At 39.5% G+C, this 25449-nt stretch overlaps 1 protein-coding gene across 1 annotated transcript; it reads right to left on the bottom strand.

Annotated features, from left to right (window-relative positions):
- Positions 1-1383: 1383 nt before the first annotated feature.
- Positions 1384-24979, bottom strand: LOC126979385 (diacylglycerol kinase eta-like). The gene is made up of 10 exons (XM_050828656.1): positions 24918-24979; positions 17299-17447; positions 15676-17106; positions 14799-15209; positions 14044-14218; positions 12634-12863; positions 10884-11004; positions 10352-10504; positions 9715-9834; positions 1384-4254 (listed from the first exon to the last, which is right to left on the bottom strand). The coding sequence occupies exons 2-10, from the start codon at positions 17388-17390 to the stop codon at positions 3979-3981; spliced, it is 3009 nt and encodes a 1002-aa protein (XP_050684613.1). The 5' UTR covers positions 17391-17447; positions 24918-24979; the 3' UTR covers positions 1384-3978.
- Positions 24980-25449: the final 470 nt, after the last annotated feature.

Here is a 25449-nt window from a genome sequence, read left to right on the forward strand (position 1 = left end):
GAACAAAATAAATTTCTAAGAAATGTTTTTAGTTTAAAACTATTCTACTAGATATCTATTTCATAAGTCTTTATAATATTTCTCGATCCTTCATCGGAATTGGAAATAAAATTACTACTATTTTTAATGACAATACCTAAATTTGCCGTGCGGTAGAATATTGTGTTAATATCTAGTCTATTTAGGAGATAGGTTGTTACTTAAAACTATATTTTATTGCTTCATATGATCCTTTGCCAGAATATGATTATTCATACTATTCTTACATAATCTATAGGCGTAATAAGTATTATTGTGACAGTGATCTGTGAAATTTATAGTTAATGTTTTCGACAGCCTAGCGAAACTCTCTAAGAAGAAAGCGATCGTATCAGATTGTATGAAACGTTCAGTTATTGATAGATTGACAATGGATTGACAGATGACGGTTATAATCTTGTAAAAAACGGAGATGGACGACACACATTACGTTTTAAGGCGACTGTTCGCTTTCAAACTTAGCCGGATTATACTTCGTTGCCATATTGTAATTACTATTTCAAACTTCTGTCAAATGTCAAAAAACGTTTCATACTAGAATATATATATATATATTAGAAACTAAATGTCAATTTTTACTCAGGCAGTCCCGCCTCTTAGTAGGTAGTATTTACATCCTCTTTGGTTTTCGGATATTCCCAGCTATCTTGAAATTTGAATTATGTCTAAGTGTCAAATATTCTGTAATATCAGATTATTCAGATACGCTACCTACAGAGTGCATAAAGACAATTAAATGTTTATCGATTGAAACTGTTTACTTAATTATCCAGCAAATATGTATAGTGTTAATTAGTATAATTTTATAGAAAATGTGTACAATAAATTCGCCCTTCTGTTCCCCTTTTGTTTAAGAAACAATTAATCATTTTCAAGTAACTTACCAAGGATTGGTCAGTTTGAAAAATAATTTTAATAAGTTAGCTATTAAAATACGAGACATAAGTATGTATTTTACACAGCAAAATTTTACTTACGAGTTGACGATGAACGTAGATGAATTATCAATCTATTTTTATTTTTAAAAAATCGTTACATTAAATAGTTATTTTTTATACTCAATATTTTTTAAGATACGAAAAAGGTATGTATTCTACACAGCTATGTTTAAATATTAGTTTCGAGTTGAAGATAACCGTTGATGAATATTATCAATCTTTTTTTAATATTTTTTTCAGATTGTCATTTGTTTTTTCAGTTACAGTAAATCGATGTCATAAAGTTGAAATAGAAGAAATACGAATATTTCGTTGGACGATAAGGAACAAGAATGGAAGAGGTCAGCCTAGCGAAACTCTAAGAAAAAAGCGATTCACTCGATTGTATGAAACGTGCAGTGATTGATAGATGACGGCTATAATCTTGTAAAAAACGGGGATAGCCGAAATCCACTGCGTTTTAAGCAACTGTTCCCTTTCAAACTTAGCCGGATTATAATCCGTCAACATATTATAATGACTATTTCAAACTTATGTCAAATTACTGCACGTTTCATATTAAAATAATTTTAATTTTTACTTAGGCAGTCCCACCTCTTACTACGTAGTATTTACAGCCCCTTCGGAAGAGGTATAGTTCGATGTCCACCGAACTTTTGTTCGGTTGCTAAAATTAAATACCTCAGACATACTCGTGAAATACTTTCGCATCACGTGAGATGCAAAGGCGGAATGTTGTTCATGACTAACATTCATACGTAAAGTTTAATATTACTTATTATACAATAACTTTAGTGTAGTAATATTTCAGCATTATCAAATTGAAACGGCTAAGAGATGTAAAAGTTTGACAGTGCTTTGGGTTAGTATTTTTTCAAGTGATGTGATGCTAATAATGCGCACGATAGTTTTTGGTGGTTCTTAGAAATAAATTAAATCATATTTATCGACATTCGAATATTCATAACCATTCATTATTTTTTCTGTATCTATGTTAGATCATAGATACCCCTTATTCTATTTTATGACCAGGGGCGTACATTGCATATAGGCAATAAGGCAATGCTTACCTTAATAAAAATATAAATTAATATATACCACTAGTGTTAAAGTTAATTTAGTTCCATTATTCTATAACCAAATTTCTATTTAACACCCACCCAGTAAGTTTGAGCTTACGATAAAAACCTAGTAACGGCTGCCTACTCCAATTTAGAACAACATATTCGTCAAAGTTATACTACCACAGAAAAAGATAGGCTAGATAAATATGTCATTTTCCAAAAACATCTCTTTTTTTTGACAATAAGGGACGAGACGAGCAGGACTTTCAGCTGATGGTAATTGATACGCCCTGTCCATTAAAACGCAGTGCCGCTCAGGATTCTTGAAATACCCAAAAATTCTGAGCAGCACTACAACTGCGCTCGTCACCTTGGGACATAAGATGTGAAGTCTCATTTGCCCAGTTATTTCACTAGCTACGGCGCCCTTCAGACCGTAATTCTTACACATTACTGCTTCACGGCAAAAATAGACATCGTTGTGGTACCCATTATCTAACCGGCATCCTGTGCAAAAGAGCCCCCCTCTGGTAAAAAAACTGGTGGTCTTCGCAATTTAACTTAGGTACTTGTATCTATAGCTGTGCCTACCTTTCTAGAAAACCAATGCACGCCCCTGATTATGACTGTTAATGATCGTTTGTATCGGCTGTTTCAAGAGAAATAAGGGCAGAAATATACGTGTCGCATTTAATATATATAGCCTCCGCAAGAGTAAGGTTTCAGTCTTTAGTTCAGTAGATAAATGTCACTTTACTGTTTAGAGCTCTTAAAATTAGTATGTTTATAAAATTATTATTTCGTCGTTTACCCAATATTCAAAGAGCGAATCTAACCATACATTGGCCAAACATCGATAAGACGAAGTCGCAAAGTATACAATCCGAGCTCTTAGTATTGTGGATTAGCAGACCATGTTCATTACTAGTCGAAACTAAACCTTAATGGACAGCAATAAGCTTGACTTTTATTTCACTCGTGCCATACTCTTGCGCTCTTTTGATATGGAATGCTTAATCTGAATGACGACCTGTACAGCCCAGTGGTTAGTCACCCTGACTACTAAGCTAGAGGTCCCGGGTTCGAATCCCGGTAGTGCAAACATTTATATGATGAATATGGATGTTTGTTACCGAGACATGGGTGTTTATATGTATTTATGTATGTTTAAGTAAGTATTTTGTATTAAATATATCTTTGTATTGTACCCATAGTACAGGCTATGCCTAGTTTGGGGCAAGATAATTGTGTCAAAGTGTGTCAATATTAAAAAAATCTAGTTAGGTTCATATTTAATCGAAGGTTTCTCTCGACATTATATGTCACCGTGAGACATAAATATTTAAAATAATGCAGTGAATAATTCAAAGCGGTACCTTTACAACACGTGAATTTAAAATCTTTTTGGAATGTCATGTTATGTTTACGATAGTTAGGTAACACTAATTTCCCAACAACATCGATGTAATGTTCGATCGATTGAGAATTGATTACGGTTCAAGATAATCCGACTTTTAATAGCGAAGTAACATTTTTTTTCGCAAATAGGTGATAGTTTTTGCTCTTTCATACATGGTATGTTAGGGTATTTACAAATTTATTTTATGATTGCCAGAACCCAGGATATACAGGGTATGCAAGTAGTCGAAGGCATCAGCGATAGCACCAACTATGCACTGTCTATGTATATTAATATTATGTTATCAATTCTCATACGACAGACACATCAACGCATACTTTTAGTCATTCACGAGAGAGTTAAGTCACCAAACTACCCGGAAAAATGCTGAGCGATGTATAATCTAATAGTAAAATTCACAACATGTGAAAAATCCGTAATATGACAAAGTTCTAACGCTTCCGACGCGAGGGAGTTTTATCCTTATAACTTTAACATTTACTTAAAGGTCGTTCCCCTCGGAACGACCTCGACGGCGTCACTGAAGATCCTTGACTGCTTGTAGGATGCGCTTAACATGGCCGACCTTAGTGACACCGAGATCCCGAAGGTCTCGCCGTGCCAGCGACAGCAGCTCTCGTCCTGTCACGTCATGCTTTGCGAACGCCTCAGCGTACTCTCCGAGTTCGATGCTTTCCAGCCAGGCTTGCACCTCCTTGATGCCCCACGACTTCACCTGGGCTTGAGCTGATGCTGTGCCACTTTCGGATACGCTGCGCCGGCTTCGCAGCCAACGGTTGCCTTTCTTCGGTGCCTATGATGGAATTATGAAAGGGTTAGGGGCTTGGAGCAAAGAGTACTAAATAACAACTAAAATAGGTCATCAATATAAGTATATTGTAACAAATATTTAAAACAGCTAGTAGGTGGTAAGGAAAAAAAGTGTAACATACCCTCTAAAGATAGTCTTCGGAAATCGTTTATAATATAATTTGGAGTCTGGATGGGGAATGAATATGCGTGTGTGTGAAATATTTGTTAGTAAATAATATATCTATTAGGCAGCAATTTGTGGTGAATGAGATTAAACTCGAGATGGAACCTGGGCAACTTACTATTGAAAAACAATTTTTTCATGAAAATAAGGGACGAGACGAGCAGGACGTTCAGCCGATGGTAATTGATACGCCTTACCCATGACAATGCAGTGCCGCTGAGGATTCTTGAAAATCCCAAAAATTCTGACACTACAATTGCGCTCGGCACCTTGAGACATATTAAGATGTTAAGTCTCATTTGCCCAGTAATTTCACTAGCTACGGCGCCCTTCAGACTGAAACACAGTAATGTTTACACATTACTGCTTCACGGCAGAAATAGGCGCCGTTGTAGTACCCATAGTCTAGCCGGCTTCTTGTGCAAAGGAGCCTGCCACTGGTAATTTGTTCTATAGGTATCATAATATGGAATCTATTGCAGAACTGAGTGATTCACATATTAGTTCCCCTTATACTACTCAAGTACTGACCGACTGACGTTGTTCTATACATAATAAATAAAATACTGTTTTTTTTGAATTTGTCAATAATACTTTATCATATCATGAATTATTATTTCGAAAAATATGCTCCCTGTTGTTATAATGAAATTGTTTCACAGCAAAACTGTCTGATTATGGATCCTAAATCGAAATAAAAACTATCCTATCTCTCAAGTTGGCCTAAAATGCACTCCATGAAGTAATCCCCTTTAAAATCCTTTCATAAGTTCACTGGAAACAAACATCAGGACACACAGGATTTATATACATAAAATTGGCAAAAACTGGTTTCATTTGGATAATATACCCTCTTATTCCGTAGAAATTGGGCGGCGGTGATCACTTAACATTAGATGACTCTTCCATTAAAAAAACTGAGATTCTCATATTTAAGTAATCTATGATAAAAAAAAGGTTCTTTGTCTTTGTGGAATCTACAGTTCTGTATTTAGTTCGGAAATTTGTTTTTCTTATTATAATAATAATAATAATAATAATATCTTTTATTTGACACACACATGAAACATTACATTGCTACAAAAATAAGAATAAGAAAAAACAAAAATTATATTCATAGATGATATATGACGATATTTTATCCCTCCAAGTTTTTATGTACATACTTTTTTGAAATAGAATTCAACTTGTGCCTAAATAAAGAAATAGATTGAAAGACCTATTAAATTACTGTTATCACTGAGCTGTGGGTTTTTAGATCATTGTGTCGGTTTATAGCTGTTTCGTGCAGAGTGCTCATTTAAATAATTAATTAAGCACTCTGAGCATACTTTCCTTAAGTTATTGCCATACGGATCTACAGAGGAATAACGTCATAACAGCTTATGTCATTCTATTAACTCTAGAATCAAACTCCTATACTACTCGTATGTGCGTATATTTTGCTACCTCATCTATTTTTCTCAATTACCTTAAAAGTGTCAAGAGAAATAAATATTCAAATAAACGTGCGGCCATTTTGTATTTAGTATTGTCGATAACTACGTACTTCTATTCGAAGCTGAATGCTGTACATATATTTTGATCGTGGAGTTTCTTATCTGATTTAATGTCTAATCATTGATAATTAGAATGGTCCTCAAAATAGTTCTGGTAACTACCAGCTAGTTTGTTAAAACAATTTGGAAAGAAGCATTACAAACTGGCACTCCAGTTGCTTATTTTTATGAAGGACCTACAAAAAAGCCTGCCTAAGGTACGGTAAGGTATGGTTCGATATAACTGCCCTGTACTTTCCCCGGGGCGTAAAAAGAATAAGGGAGTCCCAGGCCCATGGGTGTCGTAAGAGGCGACTAAGGGCTTTTTAGAAGTGGGAGAGTCACGCTGCTGTCTTATGACGTCAGCACAATCGGGCCAGACTTGTCCGGGTTAATTACCACACTCGCACAGAATAGCGGCGTGAAGTAGCGGCCTAGTGCCGCTATGTTTCGCATAGGTTAGTGTCGAGGACCGGAGGCCATCCCTCCCCCCCCCCCCCCAAGCAAAATATGAGAGCGTTCCGTAAAAAGATATTACCCCAGGAGGGTACCGGCTCTACCAGAGCCGGAGAATCCCTCCCCAAGCACTCTCGCTCGGGCTGCCGCATGACCGAGGACAAACGAGGCAGTAACACCACGGCACCCCGCTCCACGCTCAACGTGGACTTTTGCAATATCAGGGGAATTCACTCCAATTTAAACGCCGTCCACCACCACCTTGAGACGGCGCAGCCGGCCTTGTGTTTCCTTACGGAGACGCAGATATCTCGACCTAGCGATACGTCATATTTAACGTACCCCGGGTACAAAATTGAGCACAACTTTTTGCCTCATGCCGGGGTATGTGTGTACGTTAGGGAGGATATCTGCTGTCACCGTCTCGGCAATTTTGAGGGTAGGGACCTGTCTACTCTCTGGCTCCGCGTAGATTTAGACGACCGCGTCCGTATCTATGCGTGTGTCTACAGGTCCCATAGTGGTAACGCAGAAACCGATCATCTCAGGGCTGCGTTCAAGCGGCAATTGACGACGTGCTTGCACAGATCCCCTCCGTTGAAATCGTAGTCTTGGGTGATTTCAACGGGCACAATGCCGAATGGCTTGGATCACGAACCACAGACTACGCAGGGCGATCTGTGCATAATTTTGCATTGGCGTATGGTCTGTCCCAATTGGTTGAGTCGCCAACGCGGCTCCCGGATGTGGATAGCCACATGCCGTCCTTATTAGATCTTCTGCTGACTACACATCCCGATGGTTACCAGGTCTTTGTCGACGCCCCTCTCGGAACGTCCGACCATTGCCTGGTCAGGAGTGTAGTGCCTATCCGACGCCAACGTCGCAGACCACCAGCGACCCGCCGCGTTTGGCACTACAAGTCAGCAGATTGGGATAGGATGCGTTCCTTTTTTGCATCCTACCCTTGGCGAGCAGCTTTCCAGTTACCCGACCGGAACACGCAACTTCTGGTCGTTGTCGAAAGCTGCTCTTGGTAACTTCAACCAGCCGTCCATGCCGCCGTTGCACATGAGGAATGACACCCTGGCCCATACGGCAAAAGAGAAAGCCGAGCTCCTGTGCGCTCTTTTCGCCTCCAACTCGACTCTTGACGACAACGGAAAAACACCGCCGACCATCCCGCGGTGTCAGAGCTCTATGCCTGAAGTACTGTTCAGACAGAAAACTGTTAGGCGAGCTCTGTTTTCGTTGGACGTCTGGAAGTCGAGCGGGCCGGATGGCATTTCTCCAATCGTGCTTAGAACGTGTGCCCCTGAGTTGACGCCGGTGCTAACGCGTTTATTACGGCACTCTTATTCCAAAGGCGTAGTCCCTGACTCATGGAAGTCAGCCCTTGTCCATCCGATCCAAAAAAAAGGAGACAGCTCGGATCCGGCGAACTACAGGCCTATTGCTATCACCTTCCATAATTAGCCGCCAGCTTTTAGTATACCTAGTGGGTCACCAGTTGATCAACGATCGACAGTACGGCTTTCGCCATGGAGGGTCGGCAGGTGATCTTCTGGTATACCTAACACATAGATGGCCGGCGGCTATTGAAAGCAAGGGGGAAGGCCTGGCAGTTAGCATGGATATAGCGAAGGCCTTTGATCGTGTATGGCACAAGGCGCTCCTCTCAAAACTTCCATCATTTGGGCTTCCCGAGAGCTTGTGCAAGTGGACCTCCAGCTTCCTCACTGGGCGTAGCATACAGGTCGTTGTCGACAGATATTGCTCGAACCCGAAGCCCGTGAATGCTGGAGTGCCCCAAGACTGTGTGCTATCTCCTACGCTGTTTCTTCTGCATATCAATGATATGTTGGACACCTCCAACATGCATTGCTATGCAGATGACAGCACTGGTGATGCCGTATACACGGGCCATGCAGGTCTCTCTCGGGAAATCGTCGACCAGTGCCGGGAGAAACTTGTGTCTTCTATCGAGTCCTCTCTCGAGAAGGTCGCGGAATGGGGTATATTGAACCTTGTCCAATTTAACCCCCAGAAGACTCAAGTTTGCGCGTTTACCACTAAAAAAACCCCATTTGTCGTATCACCGCTCTTCGAGAACACTTCTCTTGAAGCCGCGCCTAGTATCGGAATACTGGGTCTCGAAATCTCGAGCGATTGCCAATTCCGTGGCCATCTGGAGGGCAAAGCCAAATTGGCTTCGAAGAAGCTGGGCGTCATCAATAGAGCACGGCAATACTTAAAGCCGGCCCACATTCTAGCGCTCTACAAAGCGCTGGTCCGGCCACACATGGAGTATTGCTGTCATTTCTGGTCTGGTGCACCCCAGTATCTGCTCGAACCATTTGACCGCGTGCAACGTAGAGCAGCTCGAATTGTCGGGGACTCAGTGCTCTGTGAACGGCTGGATCACTTGGCGTTGCATAGAGACGTCGCTTCATTGTGTGTCTTCTTCCGCATTTATCACGGGGAGTGTTCCGAAGAGCTGTTTAACCTGATTCCTGCCGCCGAATTTCACCTTCGCACGACACGCCACTAGTTAGGATATCATCCCCACCATCTGGATGTGTGGCGGTCCTCCACAGTGCGGTTTTCAAGAAGCTTTCTCCCTCGTACTACAAAGCTGTGGAATGAGCTTCCTTGTGCGGTGTTTCCGGGACGATACGACATGGGTACCTTCAAAAAAAGCGCGTACACCTTCCTTAAAGGCCGGCAACGCTCTTGTGATTCCTCTGGTGTTGCAAGAGAATGTGGGCGGCGGTGATCACTTAACACCAGGAGACCCGTACGCTCGTTTGTCCTCCTATTCAATAATAAAAAAAAAACGACGTACAGTGCCAGATGATTACTGTTTGTACTGAAAATACAGCAGAAATAATTTTGTTCATTTTACAGTTGGTTGGTTGGTTTAGTTGTACCCACGTGAAAGAATGTTCCTGGTAAATTATTTTGTGGAGGTACGCCTGTTCACATCCCGATGATGAAAATCATGTTTTAGTTAATCACGATGTTGAAATTAGCGGCAGGTTTAACAGTTCCTTTGAATTCCTCACGATAGATGCAGTAAAAAGACATATAATGAATCTAAGTCAATCAGGCCATTCACAGAGCACTATATTCCCAAAATGAGTACGTTGTTCTGTCTTTCAAAGTGCCAGTGGGAGGCTCCTTTGCACAGGATGCCGGCTAGATTATGGGTACCACACCGGTCCCTTTTTCTGCCGTGAAGCAGTAATGTGTAAGCATTATTGTGTTCATCGTCAGGGCTTACCTCATCCGCACTGATGTACGCGAGTCCGTCCCGCGTACAACACCGCGCCAGTTGTGCTCGCAGTGTATTTGCCGCCGCGCCCGCTGCGCCGCTTTCCAACAGCTCGTGGCAGGATTCGATCTGTTCACACATAACATACTCTTAATATTTAGTACCGGTCTTTGCGATTGAGGCTCTTATCAGAACTGCGATTGAAACTAAATAGGTAAGTATTATTACTGAATTATAATATCTAAGCCATTTGTTAAATGTAATTTCTTGAACTAAATGATTGAGTGAATTTTAATTTAATTTAATCTGATTGCACTTTTGATTACAGTTGTTGGTCTTAGAGCGTATAGGAAATTCTGTTCGAATATCTCTAGTTATCAGTTTCGAAGCTTATGTCTTATCAAACAACATGTTTTTGGAAACACTATGTTTGTCTTTACAAAACAATGACAATGGTGATTTTAAAAAATAGATAAATAATGTACAATGTCTGCAAAGTTAAGCAAAAAAAACTATAACTTTTTTATCAACATTATATACAAAAATATCCAAATTAATGTTTTTTTTTACAGAATCAGCGCCATCTACATTTAGTTTACTTGTTAAACTTTGTTAGGCTTCATTACGGTTCGTCTGTGGTACTCACCAGCGTCGCCAACAGCCTCCTCAGGTGTGGCGGCGGCAACAATCTGCCGTCGGCATCTTGTAGGGCGTCTGCCTGTGCCGCGACTCGTCGCGCGATGGACAGCGCGTTAGATACCCTTCCCGACCCACTCTCGCTTATACAAGACAGCTTTACCTAACAAGAAATTATATTACAACCAAATCGATGTTTGTAGGTACAAAAATTCTGGACGATTTGTGATTTTCATCCACGTTTCCATAGTTGAACTCTCTGACGCCTTAACCCAACGGGTTGACCGCTATAGGCATCGTCCATAAATTTTAATAAAATATTATATTTTCATAGTGGGTATCCTCATCAGCCCGAAGACGTCCACTGCTGGACTTTGTCAAGTTAAACAATTTCAATATCAAATAGTTCAATTAGATTAGTTTAAGTTGTGACATCTGTCGAGTGTCCCGAGACGCACACGTTTTTTTTGAATTGATGACGCGAATTAACGGTTTCTGGGTGGAAACGAATCATAAAAATAAATTTTGGGAGAACTACTTACATGTTTGACAACGGTGTTAATATCATCCAACAGGCTTAGGAGATTCGTCGCTTCAGCCGATGGCAGGGAACGGCCTATGTTGCCAGCTTGAGCTTTCTGTTGTTGTTTCTCGTCCCAGGTCCTGAAACGAATCAATAATTTATGTCAATTACATAATGTACATGACATGTCAATAAATTTTCTTCGGAAGGCATTGCATTGTTCTTTTTAAAAGGCTTGCATTAAACTGTGGACGTTACAAATGGAAATAGAACAGAAACATATGAAATTCTTACACTAAAAAATTTTCTACTAAAACTTTACAATTTCACGATACTTAAACTGTAACTTTAACTCTCAATGTTTCTGTAACCCAACACCAGTTCTTCCTACGTTCTCATTTAACTAGCTTAAATTTTAGGGTTCCACACCTCAAACTTTTCTTTACACTTAGGACTTTTCTGTAGACCTATATAAGAAACACAATTCCACCATACATTATTTTGTTATATCTCAAAAGGTTTAGACAGCGCTTTCTTTAGAAGCTCCCAGACGGCTTATTTTTTTGTAGTTTTAGAGTTTATCGCGAATAGACAGACAGACAGACGTGGCGTAGGCCTTTGTTTTATAATATGTAGTGATAGGTACAGACATTTTTATATGGAATTTGTGTAGTGAGTAAACAATAATTTTATGTTTTGTTCAGATATTGTAGTGTCGTATTTCATTATGTGGGTATCCTAATATATATAAATCTCGTGTCACAATGTTTGTCCTCAATGGACTCCTAAACTAATGAACAGATTTTAATGGGGATTACTTCATGGAGTGCAGTTTGGTCCAACTTGAGAGATAGGATAGTTTTTATTTCGATTTGGGACCCATAATTATATTTATTTTCAATATTTGTTTTGTATGGACATATTTTCTATGAGAGAATTTAGTGACGCACGGTTTGACTGTTCCGCTGTGAAACAATTTCATTATAACAACGGAGCATTTTTTACGAAATAATTCTTGATGTTTTGAAATATTATTGGCAAATTCCTATAAAACAGTATTTTTTTTATTATCTACAGAACAACGTCTGTCGGGGCAGCTAGTAAATTATATATATATCGGCGCAAATACTACAACACACCTATTATAAAAACGAGAATAATTCAGTTTAATTTATTTTAGTTAAAATTAGTTCATAATTTATCCTTCAATTACATTGTGATGTGAAATTATTGTAAAAACAACACGTGGAGTAGCACGTGCACCGGGTCCTATAAATACAGCCGCACGGTCGACACTTGGGTCAGTCGTGCTCGGGCTGTCATACGGTACGGACCTCTCTCGGACGTCGTAACGCTGCCTGTTGAATAAACGAAAGTAATAAAATACCTACTCGTGTAGTTTTCTTTAGAAGAACCAATGAGTGATCTTCAGCGAGATAGCAATTGTGATGTCAACAGTAATGACATCACACCTTTTAAAAACAATACAGAGGTTCTTTCCTCGTCATATAATATATACATATATCCAAATTAACATTTGGATATATGTTAGACCGTAAGATACAAGTGGAATTGTTACCACGTCAATATAACATAATAACTACATACTAAGATGTATCTTTTCTTGTGAGGTAAAAAGAAAGAAGAAGGAAAGTTGAAACAGTCGTCATTTTAGCCATGAGAGGGCGAACAGACACGAGGTTCACCTAAAACATTTACAGTACTAGTGGTCTTCACAGATGTGACCGAAAGTATCTAGAAAAGCATACCTCAGGCTGGTTTCCAAGGCCCTGGAACGGCACAGCATTTGCGCGCGGTTCTTGTGTATGATCCGCACGCACCCTGGAGGCTGCAGCCACGCCTCACCGTCCACCTGTACGGGCACGCCTTCGTCTCCTAGGATGTTGATCTGAACGGCTCTGCATTGGGCTATGCGATGCTTCTGCAGGTTTATTAGCCGAGACGCTGCCATTTGGGCCGAGCCAAAGACAGCAACGACCTGAAAATATTAAATGGCTAGTCAAATATCGACGTGTTTTTTTTCATAAATGACTTTTAAGGTATCTATTGTCAGACATAAATGCGAACCGAACCAAAGTGAAAGCTCCATGCTTTCACTTTGGTTCGGTTGCGAATGCGAAGCGAAGCGGAGACGTCCAACTACAAAGTACGCACAGCAAACCAAATGCGAAGCGTTGCGGGACGCCACTCGTGTCAAAGTTTTGTAAATAAACACAATCATCGCGCTTCGCTCTTGTTTCACGTCTCGCATTCGCTCTGTTTGACGTCACTGTCGCGCATTCAAAGCCAGCTAATACAACTATCTCGCTCAAGCCTCGCTTCGCGCGACACGCCTTTCGGTTCGCCACGTATTCGGCTCGCTTTTGCTTTTCTACGTGACAAACGATAACCATACATAACAGAACGAAAACGCTTCGCCACGCTTTCAATTCGCTGTCTGTTTGACAATAGCTTTAGTGTACAGTATTTGACGCATTCCTAATACCTATATATTCGCAATGCAAACAATTCAGTCAACCAAAATAAGGTGAGCGGGTGCAGGGTACTGAATGCTCATTGGTCAGGTCAATATCGTACACAATAGCTTCCGAAGCATTTATATAAGATCTGTGTTCCTAATGTGATATCAGAAATTGTTCGCCTTCTATTAGACAACTACGGGGTAATAAGTTTGATCATTTGACTTAAACATTATTATTATTTTAAATGCGAACTATTCATCGCTACCACCACCATACTATTAAGTTTTTTTTTAATAAAAAGGCGTTGACATTATTTTCATAAAATGGATTGCTTCAACAATAAAATATTAGACAATATACTAGGAATCTTTGAGCACAAATTCAAGAAATATATTAAAGCTTCTTTGACAAACAAGGCTCTATTAAGTAGGCTAAGTTTTTTATGAGTTCTTTTCCCCACATCGAAGCCCCTTTGCGATGTAATGTGATTGTCACTTCCTATGTCAAATAAATATATTTCTATTGCTATTTAGAATTCTATTTGATGTAAATCACAGCATTACTACCCCTTCGGAAGTTAATGGTGCTCTGGGAGAGAAAAAACGGCGCAAGAAACTCTCCTAAAACTATTTACAAAAGTCAAATATTATCTTTATATAAATCACAAATATATGATTTGGATATCACCCAATATACCTCTAATATGCGATCATCAAATGACGGCGCTAGGAAGATGTCATCACCTCTCGTACCGCCCCAGAAGTTGGTCCCTCCCATAAATGATGAAATGTTCAGTACGACGATACCCTGAAGTTCTGGTAGAGGAATTCTCTGTCCATCACATTCTAATTGTACTCTCTGGCCGAGATGCCTAAAACAATATATCATTTTATGGTAATATTTTAGCTCTTAACATTCCTACTATAACAAGTCACAATCCATTGACTCAATTAAAATTCATATATCATTAATTAAAAATAGGATTCTGAATCAATTATTGAATGTCAATAACTGCCATCCGGTAAAAAAGCGTGTAATATCTCGCCCGTCAAAGACTAACTAACTCGACTTAACCGAGTAGTTGGCATAACATTATGATAAGCAAAGTTTGCAGAATATTCCCTAATATTCATAGACTTACATTACATTATCAAGAATATGTTGAGAGGCAACAGTAAAAACTTTAATTTAATTTTTTTTCTCTTAATGATTCCTTAGCACCTAGTTTAGAAATACCGTGAATAGCCTGTTCGTATAGTTAAAATTTTGTTTTGTCTCGAATATGTGATGTAAGTTGTAACTTAAAGTCTCACTCGATTTTTCCACACCTAATCTTTTAGATATAAGGGGCTGAGGTTAGGCGCGCTACCGTAAGCACGGGGCACAATAGATGCTAGGATTTAAGTGTATTTTAATATCCAAATTATAACAATAAAAAAAATAGGTCTCACCTATAGGTTCTATTGACCCATTCCTTTGATCCAAGAACTCCATACCACATATAGTTCCTCGCCCTAGACCTACACTTCTCAGGATGTTCCTCCCTCTTGTTATGAAAATCCAAGGTTATCTTCGCATCAATACCGATGCCGAAATAATTATTCATCACAGCCCTTTCATAGAATCCTTCCAAGAGTGTTTCATCTGGGTCCATGAGTGGGCTGACGGCCGCACATAAAGCGTCGGCGTTTGCGAGAAGACATTGGCTGATGAATCCTTGTGTGACGTGTGGCCACGCGGGCAATTGGACGAGGGGATTGATTATTGGCAGCTTTTTGATCTTATCGCTTGATTCAGATTTAGTCGTAGACCCGAACATGCCGCCCTCACCCCATATTGATGACACGGACGACGTCAGTCTGCTTGAAAATATAATTTACGGTTATTGCAGCATTTTTAAACATAACCAGCAAACGATTCAACTTTTATACACACATACTCACACTCTCGCCTTTTTCCCGACGACATAGTCGGAGACAACAGAACGCCCCTTGCTTCTATCCTTACAAATGTCACGCTTCCTCTACATTCATTACTCTTTTCATACATGCTCGCAGGTTCCAATTAAAATTTTATTTACAAGAAAAATTTTATCACATACACCAAAAGACGCATCTATTCTATTTAGTCATGAATTTAATGATAATGTGCATGAATGTAATTGTCTTAAATAGTGTGGTTGCAGAATACCTATAGATTTTCTAGTTACTACACACATTATTAATATTTGTGTTTAAGAAATACACAAATAAGAAACAGCTTCCTTAATACAGTGGCTATACGTGGATTTAGTGTTAGCTTTTATGTATTTCATGTATAAATACTTACTTATCTGGTTCCCCAGGCTTGAATAGGCTGCCGCAAGAGATACGCCGCGAAGCAGCTGGGGAGCAGCTCAAAAATTGACCGTACTCAGAATCGCATCCCAGTAGTTTCGGATTGTCAGATTGTCTGCGTTCCCTGGCACTTATTATACTTGGTTCAGGTGAATGCACGCTCAGTGTATCTGTGCCATGGTCGAATATGTCACTGAGTACTGATGCCATTCGACTAGTGCTCCTTATGCTTTTCTTTTCATCGCTATGAGACGGCGAAGGTGGTTCCACAACTACATTTATTTGTGGAAACACCAGTGTTTGTTCTTTGTTACCAATCATGTTTTCATTTATTACTGTATTTGGGCTAAGTTCTGTACTCGGAGATAAAGGAGTATCTTCGCCCTTAAAAAACTCTTCAGTCGTAGATCGAGGAAGTAAATGTTTTACAGTAGTGTCGTCAACCACGCGTTTCTTTAAACTTTTTCTAAGGTGCTTTCTGAATGACTTTCTCGCTATATCGCTTCCCTCCTCAAATTGTGCAAGACTACAATATTTAACTTGTTCATCGGCTTTAGCTGCATTTTCTAAATAAAATACTCTGTTTTCAAATCCAAACTTTTCCACGTCGGTATCAACAGGCTTTTTACTTTTAGATATGTATTTAAATTTAGCCTCATTCGTTTTTTCAATACTTGGGTTTCGACTATCCATTGGTATATCCGAAACCGTATCTGATGTAAACAGGGTTGTGTCATCAGTGTACGTCTCGTTTTCCCCATTCTTCCCCATCATGGCTAGAAGAACATCCTGTCCGAGCATTGAACTTATGTCATCCATTATAGATTCACCGTGTATAGTCTCTGAGTTCATATAAGTAGTTTCTGAAACTTCAGGCGAATCTATGTGACCAATACACCCATCGTCAATATCGTCCGGTTTTGAGTCAATTATCTCTGATACTAAACTAAAGTCATCACTTATATTGGACCCTTCGGAACTGGTCGCATCTATTTCCAAATCAACGCTAGAGAGTTTCCTCTCCGGAGTAAATTCGCCACTAGCTGACGCCGCTCTGTGAGACATTTCAAAGTGAACTTCATCCGTGTACGGTTTGTCAATGTCTATTATAGTCAATTGGTCCGATTCATAAGTTTCTCCCTGTACCGACGAATCTCTCTTATTACTATCATCTGACACAACTAAATTAGGTATAGTTAGACTACAGCTATTATAAGTTCCGCTCGTGGGTTCTACGTCTGGCCTAAACAAGTTTCTGCACGAGCTAGTATCACAGGAGGACAGGTTTGAGAGTGAAAGGCGATCTTGAGGCGATGCTGAAGTAGATTTCCTTCGGTCGCTTTTCTCCACCCCCAAGTTATACGCTGGTTCCGTTGAGTTAGTACTTATTAACTTAACTATATCTTCATCTACGTCTGGAATGCTGAAAATAAACAAAATTTGCTACTGTGGCGTCTAAATTTCAGTTAATTAAAATAAATTTAATTAATACAAATTTAACTCTTACTTGGATAACTTAAAGTTACTTAATACTTTCAGCGTACTTTTTATTGAGATTTGATATTTTCTCACCATCATTGAATTAAGAAATATTATGGAAAGATATAAATTTTACTTTTCAGGCTGCATAGAGGCTGCAGAAACGGCACTTGCTGCTGAAGATCGGCGGCTGTCAGCGAAGGCACGTGGAACAGGTAGTGCTGACATCTCCAACTCAGGCGCAGCAGCTACGTCTTTTGACTCTGGCTCTCCGCATATTTCACCCTGTATTCGTATATTTATTTAGAATAAAGTATATCACATAAACAGAGTCTTTCCCGAAACCCTTAAAATGAAATATTCTATTCATAAAATAGCTTTGTGGTTGGGGAAGGGTAAAGGGCCCCTTACAACTTTATAACAAATTTATGTGCTATGTTAATTATTCATTGCCAGACTTAAAACTATCAAGTATAGATAAGTTTTAATAAAATATCTTTATGACAGGCTAAATCAATCGCTCGGCGATGAGTGAGACGTCACCTCATTATGTGTCACCTACATATACCATATACCGCGGAGGGTGTTCCGAAGAGAAGATTTACAATCTGGAGGTATCGTGTTCCTTTAGACTTGAGCACGGCTTTCAAGAAACCAACAACTGCAGAATTCTTACGTGCTGTGTCCAGGACGATTCGACAAAAAATGCGGACACAGCTCACTACATCCTGTGATTCTTCTGGTGTTGGAATAGATTGTATTTGCCTTGATCACTTACCACCAGATGACATGAGCGATCCTTTATCCTCCTACTCCATAAAAAACCATAAAATTTAAAATTAATTACCACAAAAATAAACGTACAAATTGTAATATGCATTTACTCATAACCAGACTAACACTATAATATTAATAATATGCATTTATTTTATTTATTTAATTATTAACTTTGGTGACTTTGGTTTGAAAAATATCGCCGACATAGCCCAAATGATTCCGGAACTGAAGTGGCAGTGGGTAGGGCACGTAGGTCGACGGACAGATGGCCGTTGGGGCAGTAAAGTCCTCGAATGCGTCCACGTACCGAAATACGCAGTGTTGGTAGCACCCCCACAAGTTGGGCCGACGATCTGGTCAAGATCGCCGATATAGGTTGGATGAGGGCAGCGCAAAACTGATTATCGTGGAGATCTTTGGGGGAGGGCTTTGTGCAGAAGTGGACGTCTTCCGGCTGATGATTATTATTAAGTTTACTATGAAGAAGCAGGCAGTCGGCGTCAGGCTCTAGAGGAGTGTTACCTGCGGGTAAATCACCGACAGAGTCCGCACAAGCGTTCTGAGCGCGCGGCGCACGCTGTCTGCGCGCCCGGCCAGTGCGCATGCGCGACCCGCCGCTGCTAAGTTCAACTGCTCCTATACACGCACAAGTTAGCACAAAGCATGCTCCACTCTTTTTATAGGTGACTGGTCAGTATTTTAAAAATGATTTAACTTTTAAATAAAACACTTTTAAAGGATTAAAATGCGGATTAACTGTATTTACATTAGATTTTTGCGTAAAAGTTACATTTTCATTTTAGTTAACCCGACGTTTCAAGACCTTTCCAGATCTCGTTTTCAGGGGGACTGCTATGATTTAACTTCTCTGAATAGAGAGGCTATTAAAATGCAGTTTTTTTTACACGCTTTTTATTAGCTTCACCTGTATGTATGTTTGTTTGTAACCGACTCATTTGGGCGCGATTTATGACCCACTTTAAACGGTCAGATTTCATTGACCGTTTTTTCATTTTGCAAAATAAGATTTTTGTTAATTTATATAACTAATATCTATCGTCGATAAAGCAAGAATTGATTTTAATTTTAAATTTCAACCATTATCTTTAACCGATTTATCTAATATTAGTTAAAAAAAAAAAAATTCAAGAATGCGAATAATAGTTTAAAAAAAATAAAAAGGTTTGGTTTATCTATAGTAGGAAATATTTTCTATGTTTTCGTTCGTCTTTCTATAAAAAGCGTGCTTTTTAGTTTTTTTAACTACTATTTATTGTTATAGCAATAACAACAAAATATTTTTTGTACTTTTATTTACGCGGATAAGGAAAAAAGTAATCCTGCTTACGTATGCTCTACGGATTCCATTAACGAAACTTGAATAAAACGGATTATCTGAACTTCTATACTGTCCTTGGTAAAAGTTTACACCTCGTAAAGTAAGTTCTGCATACTAAACATTTCGTATTTATATTTTTCTCGAACTTATTATTTAGGTCAAACAGATCAAATATTTACTCTAAGTTTGATTTGTACATAGCTGTATCTATAATTATATTGATACTAGTCTGTTGGGTGGCAAAAGAGACGGATCTTTTTTTTTATGGAATAGGAGGACAAACGAGCGTACGAGTCACCTGGTGTTAAGTGATCACCGCCGCCCACACTCTCTTGCAATACCAGAGGAATCACAAGAGCGTTGCCGGCCTTTAAGGAAGGTGTACGCGCTTTTCTTGAAGGTACCCATGTCGTATCGTCCCGGAAACACCGCACAAGGAAGCTCATTTCATAGCTTCATAGTATGAGGAAGAAAGCTCCTTGAAAACCGCACTGTGGAGGACCGCCACACATCCAGATGGTGGGGATGATATCGTAACTTGTGGCGTGTCGTGCGAAGGTGAAATTCGGCGGCAGGAATCAGGTTGAACAGCTTTCGGAACACTCCCCGTGATAAATGCGGTAGAAGACACACAATGAAGCGACGTCTCTACGCAACGCCAAGTGATCCAGCCGTTCACAGAGCGCTAAGTCCCCGACAATTCGAGCTGCTCTGCGTTGCACGCGGTCAAATGGATCGAGCTGATACTGGGGTGCGCCAGACCAGAGATGACAGCAGTACTCCATGTGAGGCCGGACCTGCGCTTTGTGGAGCGCTAGAATGTGGACCGGCTTGAAGTATTGCCGTGCTCTATTTATGACGCCCAGTTTCTTCGAAGCCAATTTGGCTTCCAGATGGCCACGGAATTGGCAATCGCTCGAGATTTCGAGCCCCGTATTCCGATACTAGGCGAGGCTTTAAGGGAAGTGTTCTCGAAGAGCGGTGATACGGCAAATGGGGTTTTTTTAGTGGTAAACGCGCAAACTTCAGTCTTCTGGGGGTTAAATTGGACAAGGTTCAACTTACCCCATTCCGTGACCTTCTCGAGGGAGGACTCGATAGAAGACACAAGTTTCTCCCGGCACTGGTCGACGTTTTCCCGAGAGAGACCTGCATGGCCCGTGTATACTGCATCCCCAGTGCTGTCCTCTGCATAGCAATGTATGTTGGCGGTGTCCAACATATCATTGATATGCAGAAGAAACAGCGTGGGAGATAGCACACAGCCTTTGGGCACTCCAGCGTCCACGGGCTTAGGATTCGAGCAATAACCGTTGACAACGACCTGTATGCTGCGCCCAGTGAGGAAGCTGGAGGTCCACTTGCATAAGCTCTCGGAAAGCCCAAATAATGAAAGGTTTGCGAGGCCTTGTGCCATACACGATCAAAGGCCTTCGCTATATCCAGGCTAACTGCCAGGCCTTCCCCCTTGCTTTCAATAGCCGCCGCCCATCTATGTGTTAGGTATACCAGAAGATCGCCAGTCGACCGACCATGGCGAAAGCCGTACTGCCGGTCGTTGATCAACTGGTGACCCTCAAGGTATACCAAGAGCTGGCGGTGAATTATGCTCTCCATGATTTTGGAGAGTAGGGAGGTAATAGCAATAGGCCTGTAGTTTGCCGGATCCGAACTGTCTCCTTTTTTTGGGATCGGATGGACAAGGGCTGACTTCCATGAATCAGGGACTACGCCTTTTGAATAAGAGTGCCGGAATAAACGCGTTAGCACCGACGTCAACTCAGGGGCACACGTTCTAAGCACGATTGGGGAAATACCATCCGGCCCGCTCGACTTCCTGACGTCCAACGAAAACAGAGCTCGCCTAACAGTTTTCTGTCGGAACTGTACTTCAGGCATGGAGCTCTGACACCGCGGGATGGGCGGCGGTGTTTTTCCGTTGTCGTCAAGAGTCGAGTTGGAGGCAAAAAGAGTGCACAGGAGATCGGCTTTCTATTTTGCCGTATGGGCCAGGGTGTCATTCCTCATGTGCAACGGCGGCTGGTTGAAGTTACCAAGAGCATCTTTCGACAACGACCAGAACTTGCGTGTTCCGGTCGGGTAACTGGAAAGTTGCTCGCCAATTTTGACGACGTGCTTCATTTTCGCACGGGCGATTTGCCGCTTCAAAAATCTGGAGGCACGGTTATATTTCCTCTTCAGAACTTTGCAGTTCTTTCGGATCTCCTAATGGTCTGCCGTAGCACTGTAGCGCGTAGCATTATCACTCACGTAGCAATAGTAGTCAACTAAATGCTAGGCACATATTGCTTTTCATCTCAGCGGATACTCTATAGGGAGTGCCGCTTGCGCCTCTCTCTCCCCAAGAGAAGGTCGCCTTCGCTGAAGGCTTAGGGCACCTACCCAAAGCCAACATCAGGTGGTGTTAAGTGGGTAGGCACCTAGGTTTTACGTGAGTCCCACATAAACAACGCAGACTTAGGCTGCGTTGGTTATGTGGCCCTTTCCTTTTGTTTGGGTGCAAAAAAAATATTGCTTTATTATGTCCGTAATGCAATCTGAAGTTTTTATAAGATGTGTGCTATGGAAGTAAAATTGTTCGTTACGGCTCACGTAAGTCGCTAATATTATTCAATTTATTTTTTGAAATTATTAAACAGGAACCAGCAATAAAATACCAATTATGTTTGATTCGAATTCATATTTGTATAAATAGTTACAATAATTTTATTTATTCAGTGAGTTCTATTTTCCACAATAAGAATGCTTACATATTGTCAAATACTTGACATACGTATGCATCTCATAGTAAGTTTAAATCATATTGATAATATTGCCCTGTGTAAATAATACGTTAAACAAAATTTGAATTATCAAACACGTGGTTCTTTTCACGGGTTTTCACTTATGAATCACTTTAGATGTGAGGTCTCATTTTTTTTTCACTTTTATAAACCTTTCCGGATCGGCGCGCTCCGGATCTCGCTGTACACTGTAGATCGGCAAGCTTCCGGCAATTTCGCGGCATTTTCCCCGTGTGTATTATTTTACGTGTAGTTATAAAATGCTTATAACTAGGGTGATTTGAGTGACTGTCACTGAAAGCTATTGAAACAAGCTATAAGACCATGTATAAATTGTTCATATTGTCTTTCTTTTTTATTTCACACAGACTTTTCGTTCGAAAAAAAGTGTTTAAATAGGTATATTTTAAAATAAATATTGTTATTATTGTTAATTACTTGTTTTATTTATTTCATTTTATGTTTTTGTAATGAATAGTATATGTTCATTATAAAATAAAGCTTAAATCTCCACAAAGAACGATCTTCGTGTAAAGTCTTGATAACGACCGCTCGCTGCGCCGGCCGGGAACAAGTGGACACATAAGTGCTTTGTCCGTAAAGCTATGACGTCGAATATTGGTGGCCTTGAATCGTAACGGATCGAAATGTGTTTGGGAATTCACTCGTTCATAACTGCGTAGGCAAATAAACCATCTTGTACACCTAATAAGGGTCAAAACTGGATGAGGTAAAAGAGTGCCCCGCGGCACAGCCGCTCTCATTGTTTTTTGAATTACCAGTGCCCGCGGGCACGTCCGATGCGGAAAGGTAAATATACGTAATTAAATTAAAACAGCAATTTGCCTACATAAGCCTAATTAAAGCTTCATAAGCCTTATAAATATATATAAGCCTTATAATATATCACATCCGATATCACATTGTAATCCATATTTTATATAAAAAAAAGCCCGTTGAGTTTCTTGCGCCCATTCTTCTCAGGTCTGAGGCAGTCTCTTTCGAATGGTGGTAGTTTTTGACGTTCAATAAGTGATTTTAAATCCTATTTTGAATAAAAATATTTGAATTTGAATAACGAGATTAGTAATATTTGTATTTCTTAGTTTTTGGTTAACATAATATAATTTTCGTGTTTTAGTTTTTTTGGATTTCAACGTGTAGTATTTTAGATTATTCGGATGGTCATAATAAAAATCATGTGAAACACAAAAATTAATTATGAAATTAAATAACGAATACGGCTGTACGGGCTTGAACCCTTTGCCTATCCTAATAATGGACGAAAAAACCAAAAAAAAAACAACTTCACCGTATTACTTTTTTGTTACAGTGATGCTCGCACATTTCACTCTCATAATCATAACGCGCCTAAAGAAGTATAACTTCAAAAAAAAAAAAAACAATTCAAACTTCATACAAGTTCCATAATACTCATCATTATATACAGAATATCTAAAACTTGTGTTCAAATTGTTTTTAATTTTTGTAGAGCTCTTTTCTTTTTGATTGCGACAAATATTGCTTACAAAGACTTATGGTTAATAATGACAGTAAAAACATTGAGGATACTTGTAGAATACATCTATATCTAGGGTAAACGCTGGTTTAGGAAAACTGTTACTAAAATATCTGGTTGCGATGAAATTCAAATGTTACTATGAGTTCTGAGGTATCTCTTTGTACAAGCGAAGAGTTTTAGTTGTATGCCAAACAGAAAACAATTAGTTATATTTTGTATGTACATACAAAAGACTTACAATACACTAGCGTATAGACAAACAGAGCGTGCGAGAGAGAAGAATATATCCCCTATCAGAGATACACCAAGACAGAAAAGGTAAGTGACAAGTATTCAACAGTAAGCCACGCAGTAAAGGCACTAAAGGTAACGCACACATAGTAATTTCTTTGATTAACACAAGTGTTACACATTCAATAAAAACACTTTATTAAAGGACTAAAACGGAATAAGAACTTACATTAGATTTTTACGTAAAAGTTACATTTTTATTATTATTTAAGTTACCCCGACGTTTGAAGACCTTTCCAGGTCTCGTTTTCAGCAAAATGAGACGTGTAATTGTAACTGTAATTTTACATTACATTTTTGCCTAAAGGTTACAATTTTATTATTTATTGAAGTAGGCGTTACTTTGCGGAAATCCATAATTATACAAATGATTAGAGTTTTCTTAAGTGTTAATTTGTAAGTGGCACGAGACACAATGTCTCGTGCCAGATTTTGGCGAGACAACACGTCCTGAGGATGCCTCGTGTAGAGGCGAAACACGTGTCGAAATGTTTAAAGACAAATATTGGCGCAATTAACACTAAAGAAAACTCAAATCATTTGTATAATTATGGATTTCCGCAAAGTAACGCCTACTTCAATAAATAATAAAATTGAAACTTTTAGGCAAAAATGTAATGTAAAATTACAGTTACAATTACACGTCTCATTTTCCTGAAAACGAGACCTGTAATTGTCTCGTTTTCAAGGAAAGGAGATGTGCAATTGTAACTGTGTTTTTACATTAGATTTTTGCGTAAAAGTTATTTATTTAACGCGACGTTTCAAGATCTACCAGATCTCGTTTTCAGGGGGATTATGCATTTTAATCCTTAAAATGTTTTTATTTTAAACGCACACATTGAGAAATCACAATTGGTCACGTATTTTCGGGCTTTCAGATTGTCTATAAGCTAGTATATTCTAAGTCCATGATACAAATCTAACGTTGATTTTTGTGAACATCTCGAAATTGAACCCTGCTTACGGATATAGCCTGCAACAGTTTTCCAAAATAATAAATAGAGTTTTGTCGCATGTACCTTTTCAGTCTTTTCGAGGCTGCCTTTCTCGACAGCAATCTGTGGTTCAGGCTCGCTGTCACTGCCAGAGTCTGCCGGCTCCCAAGACCTGGCATCATCCATAGCAAAATATACTGCGTGACGCTACAATGGCGACCTTAAATGAACCCGTGTGTTCATATAGAGAGCTACTTAACTTTAATCATAAAAAAAATAAAAACACATAATTCACCTAAGTAATTCAATTTTCCCTAGCATCATTTCAGAACAACCTGTAAGTAATCTAGTAGCCGCGGACTAGCGTAGGCACTTTACAATGACACCTCCTTCTACCACGCTACGCCGTAGTCGTCAGAACTCGTAGGAGAATAGTGCCCACGTAAGGGTGATTCAAATTTTGTTTTCTAAGTTAATAATTTCGTTGCTTGAAAATTTCAATTATTTACTTAAATTTTTAGAAATATTTTTTTATGATTACAGCAAAGTATACCTTTGTGTTCATTTAATGTCGCCATTTTGAAGCGCCGCGTTATTATACCTTCTGGTGTTTCTA

The sequence above is a fragment of the Leptidea sinapis genome, chromosome 3 (genome assembly GCF_905404315.1).
Source record: "Leptidea sinapis chromosome 3, ilLepSina1.1, whole genome shotgun sequence".
Classification (NCBI taxonomy): domain Eukaryota; kingdom Metazoa; phylum Arthropoda; class Insecta; order Lepidoptera; family Pieridae; genus Leptidea; species Leptidea sinapis.

Bases quoted from the DNA above. Each gene is read 5' to 3' on its own strand.
- LOC126979385 (XM_050828656.1), bottom strand. From the start codon at position 17,390: ATGTCAGCACTACCTGTTCCACGTGCCTTCGCTGACAGCCGCCGATCT. The intron at 15,210-15,675 runs GTAAGTATTTAT...TATATTTTCAAG, and splicing joins AAGCCTGGGGAACCAGATAA to CAGACTGACGTCGTCCGTGT. The intron at 11,005-12,633 runs GTATGCTTTTCT...GATTCGTTTCAG, and splicing joins GCCTTGGAAACCAGCCTGAG to GACCTGGGACGAGAAACAAC.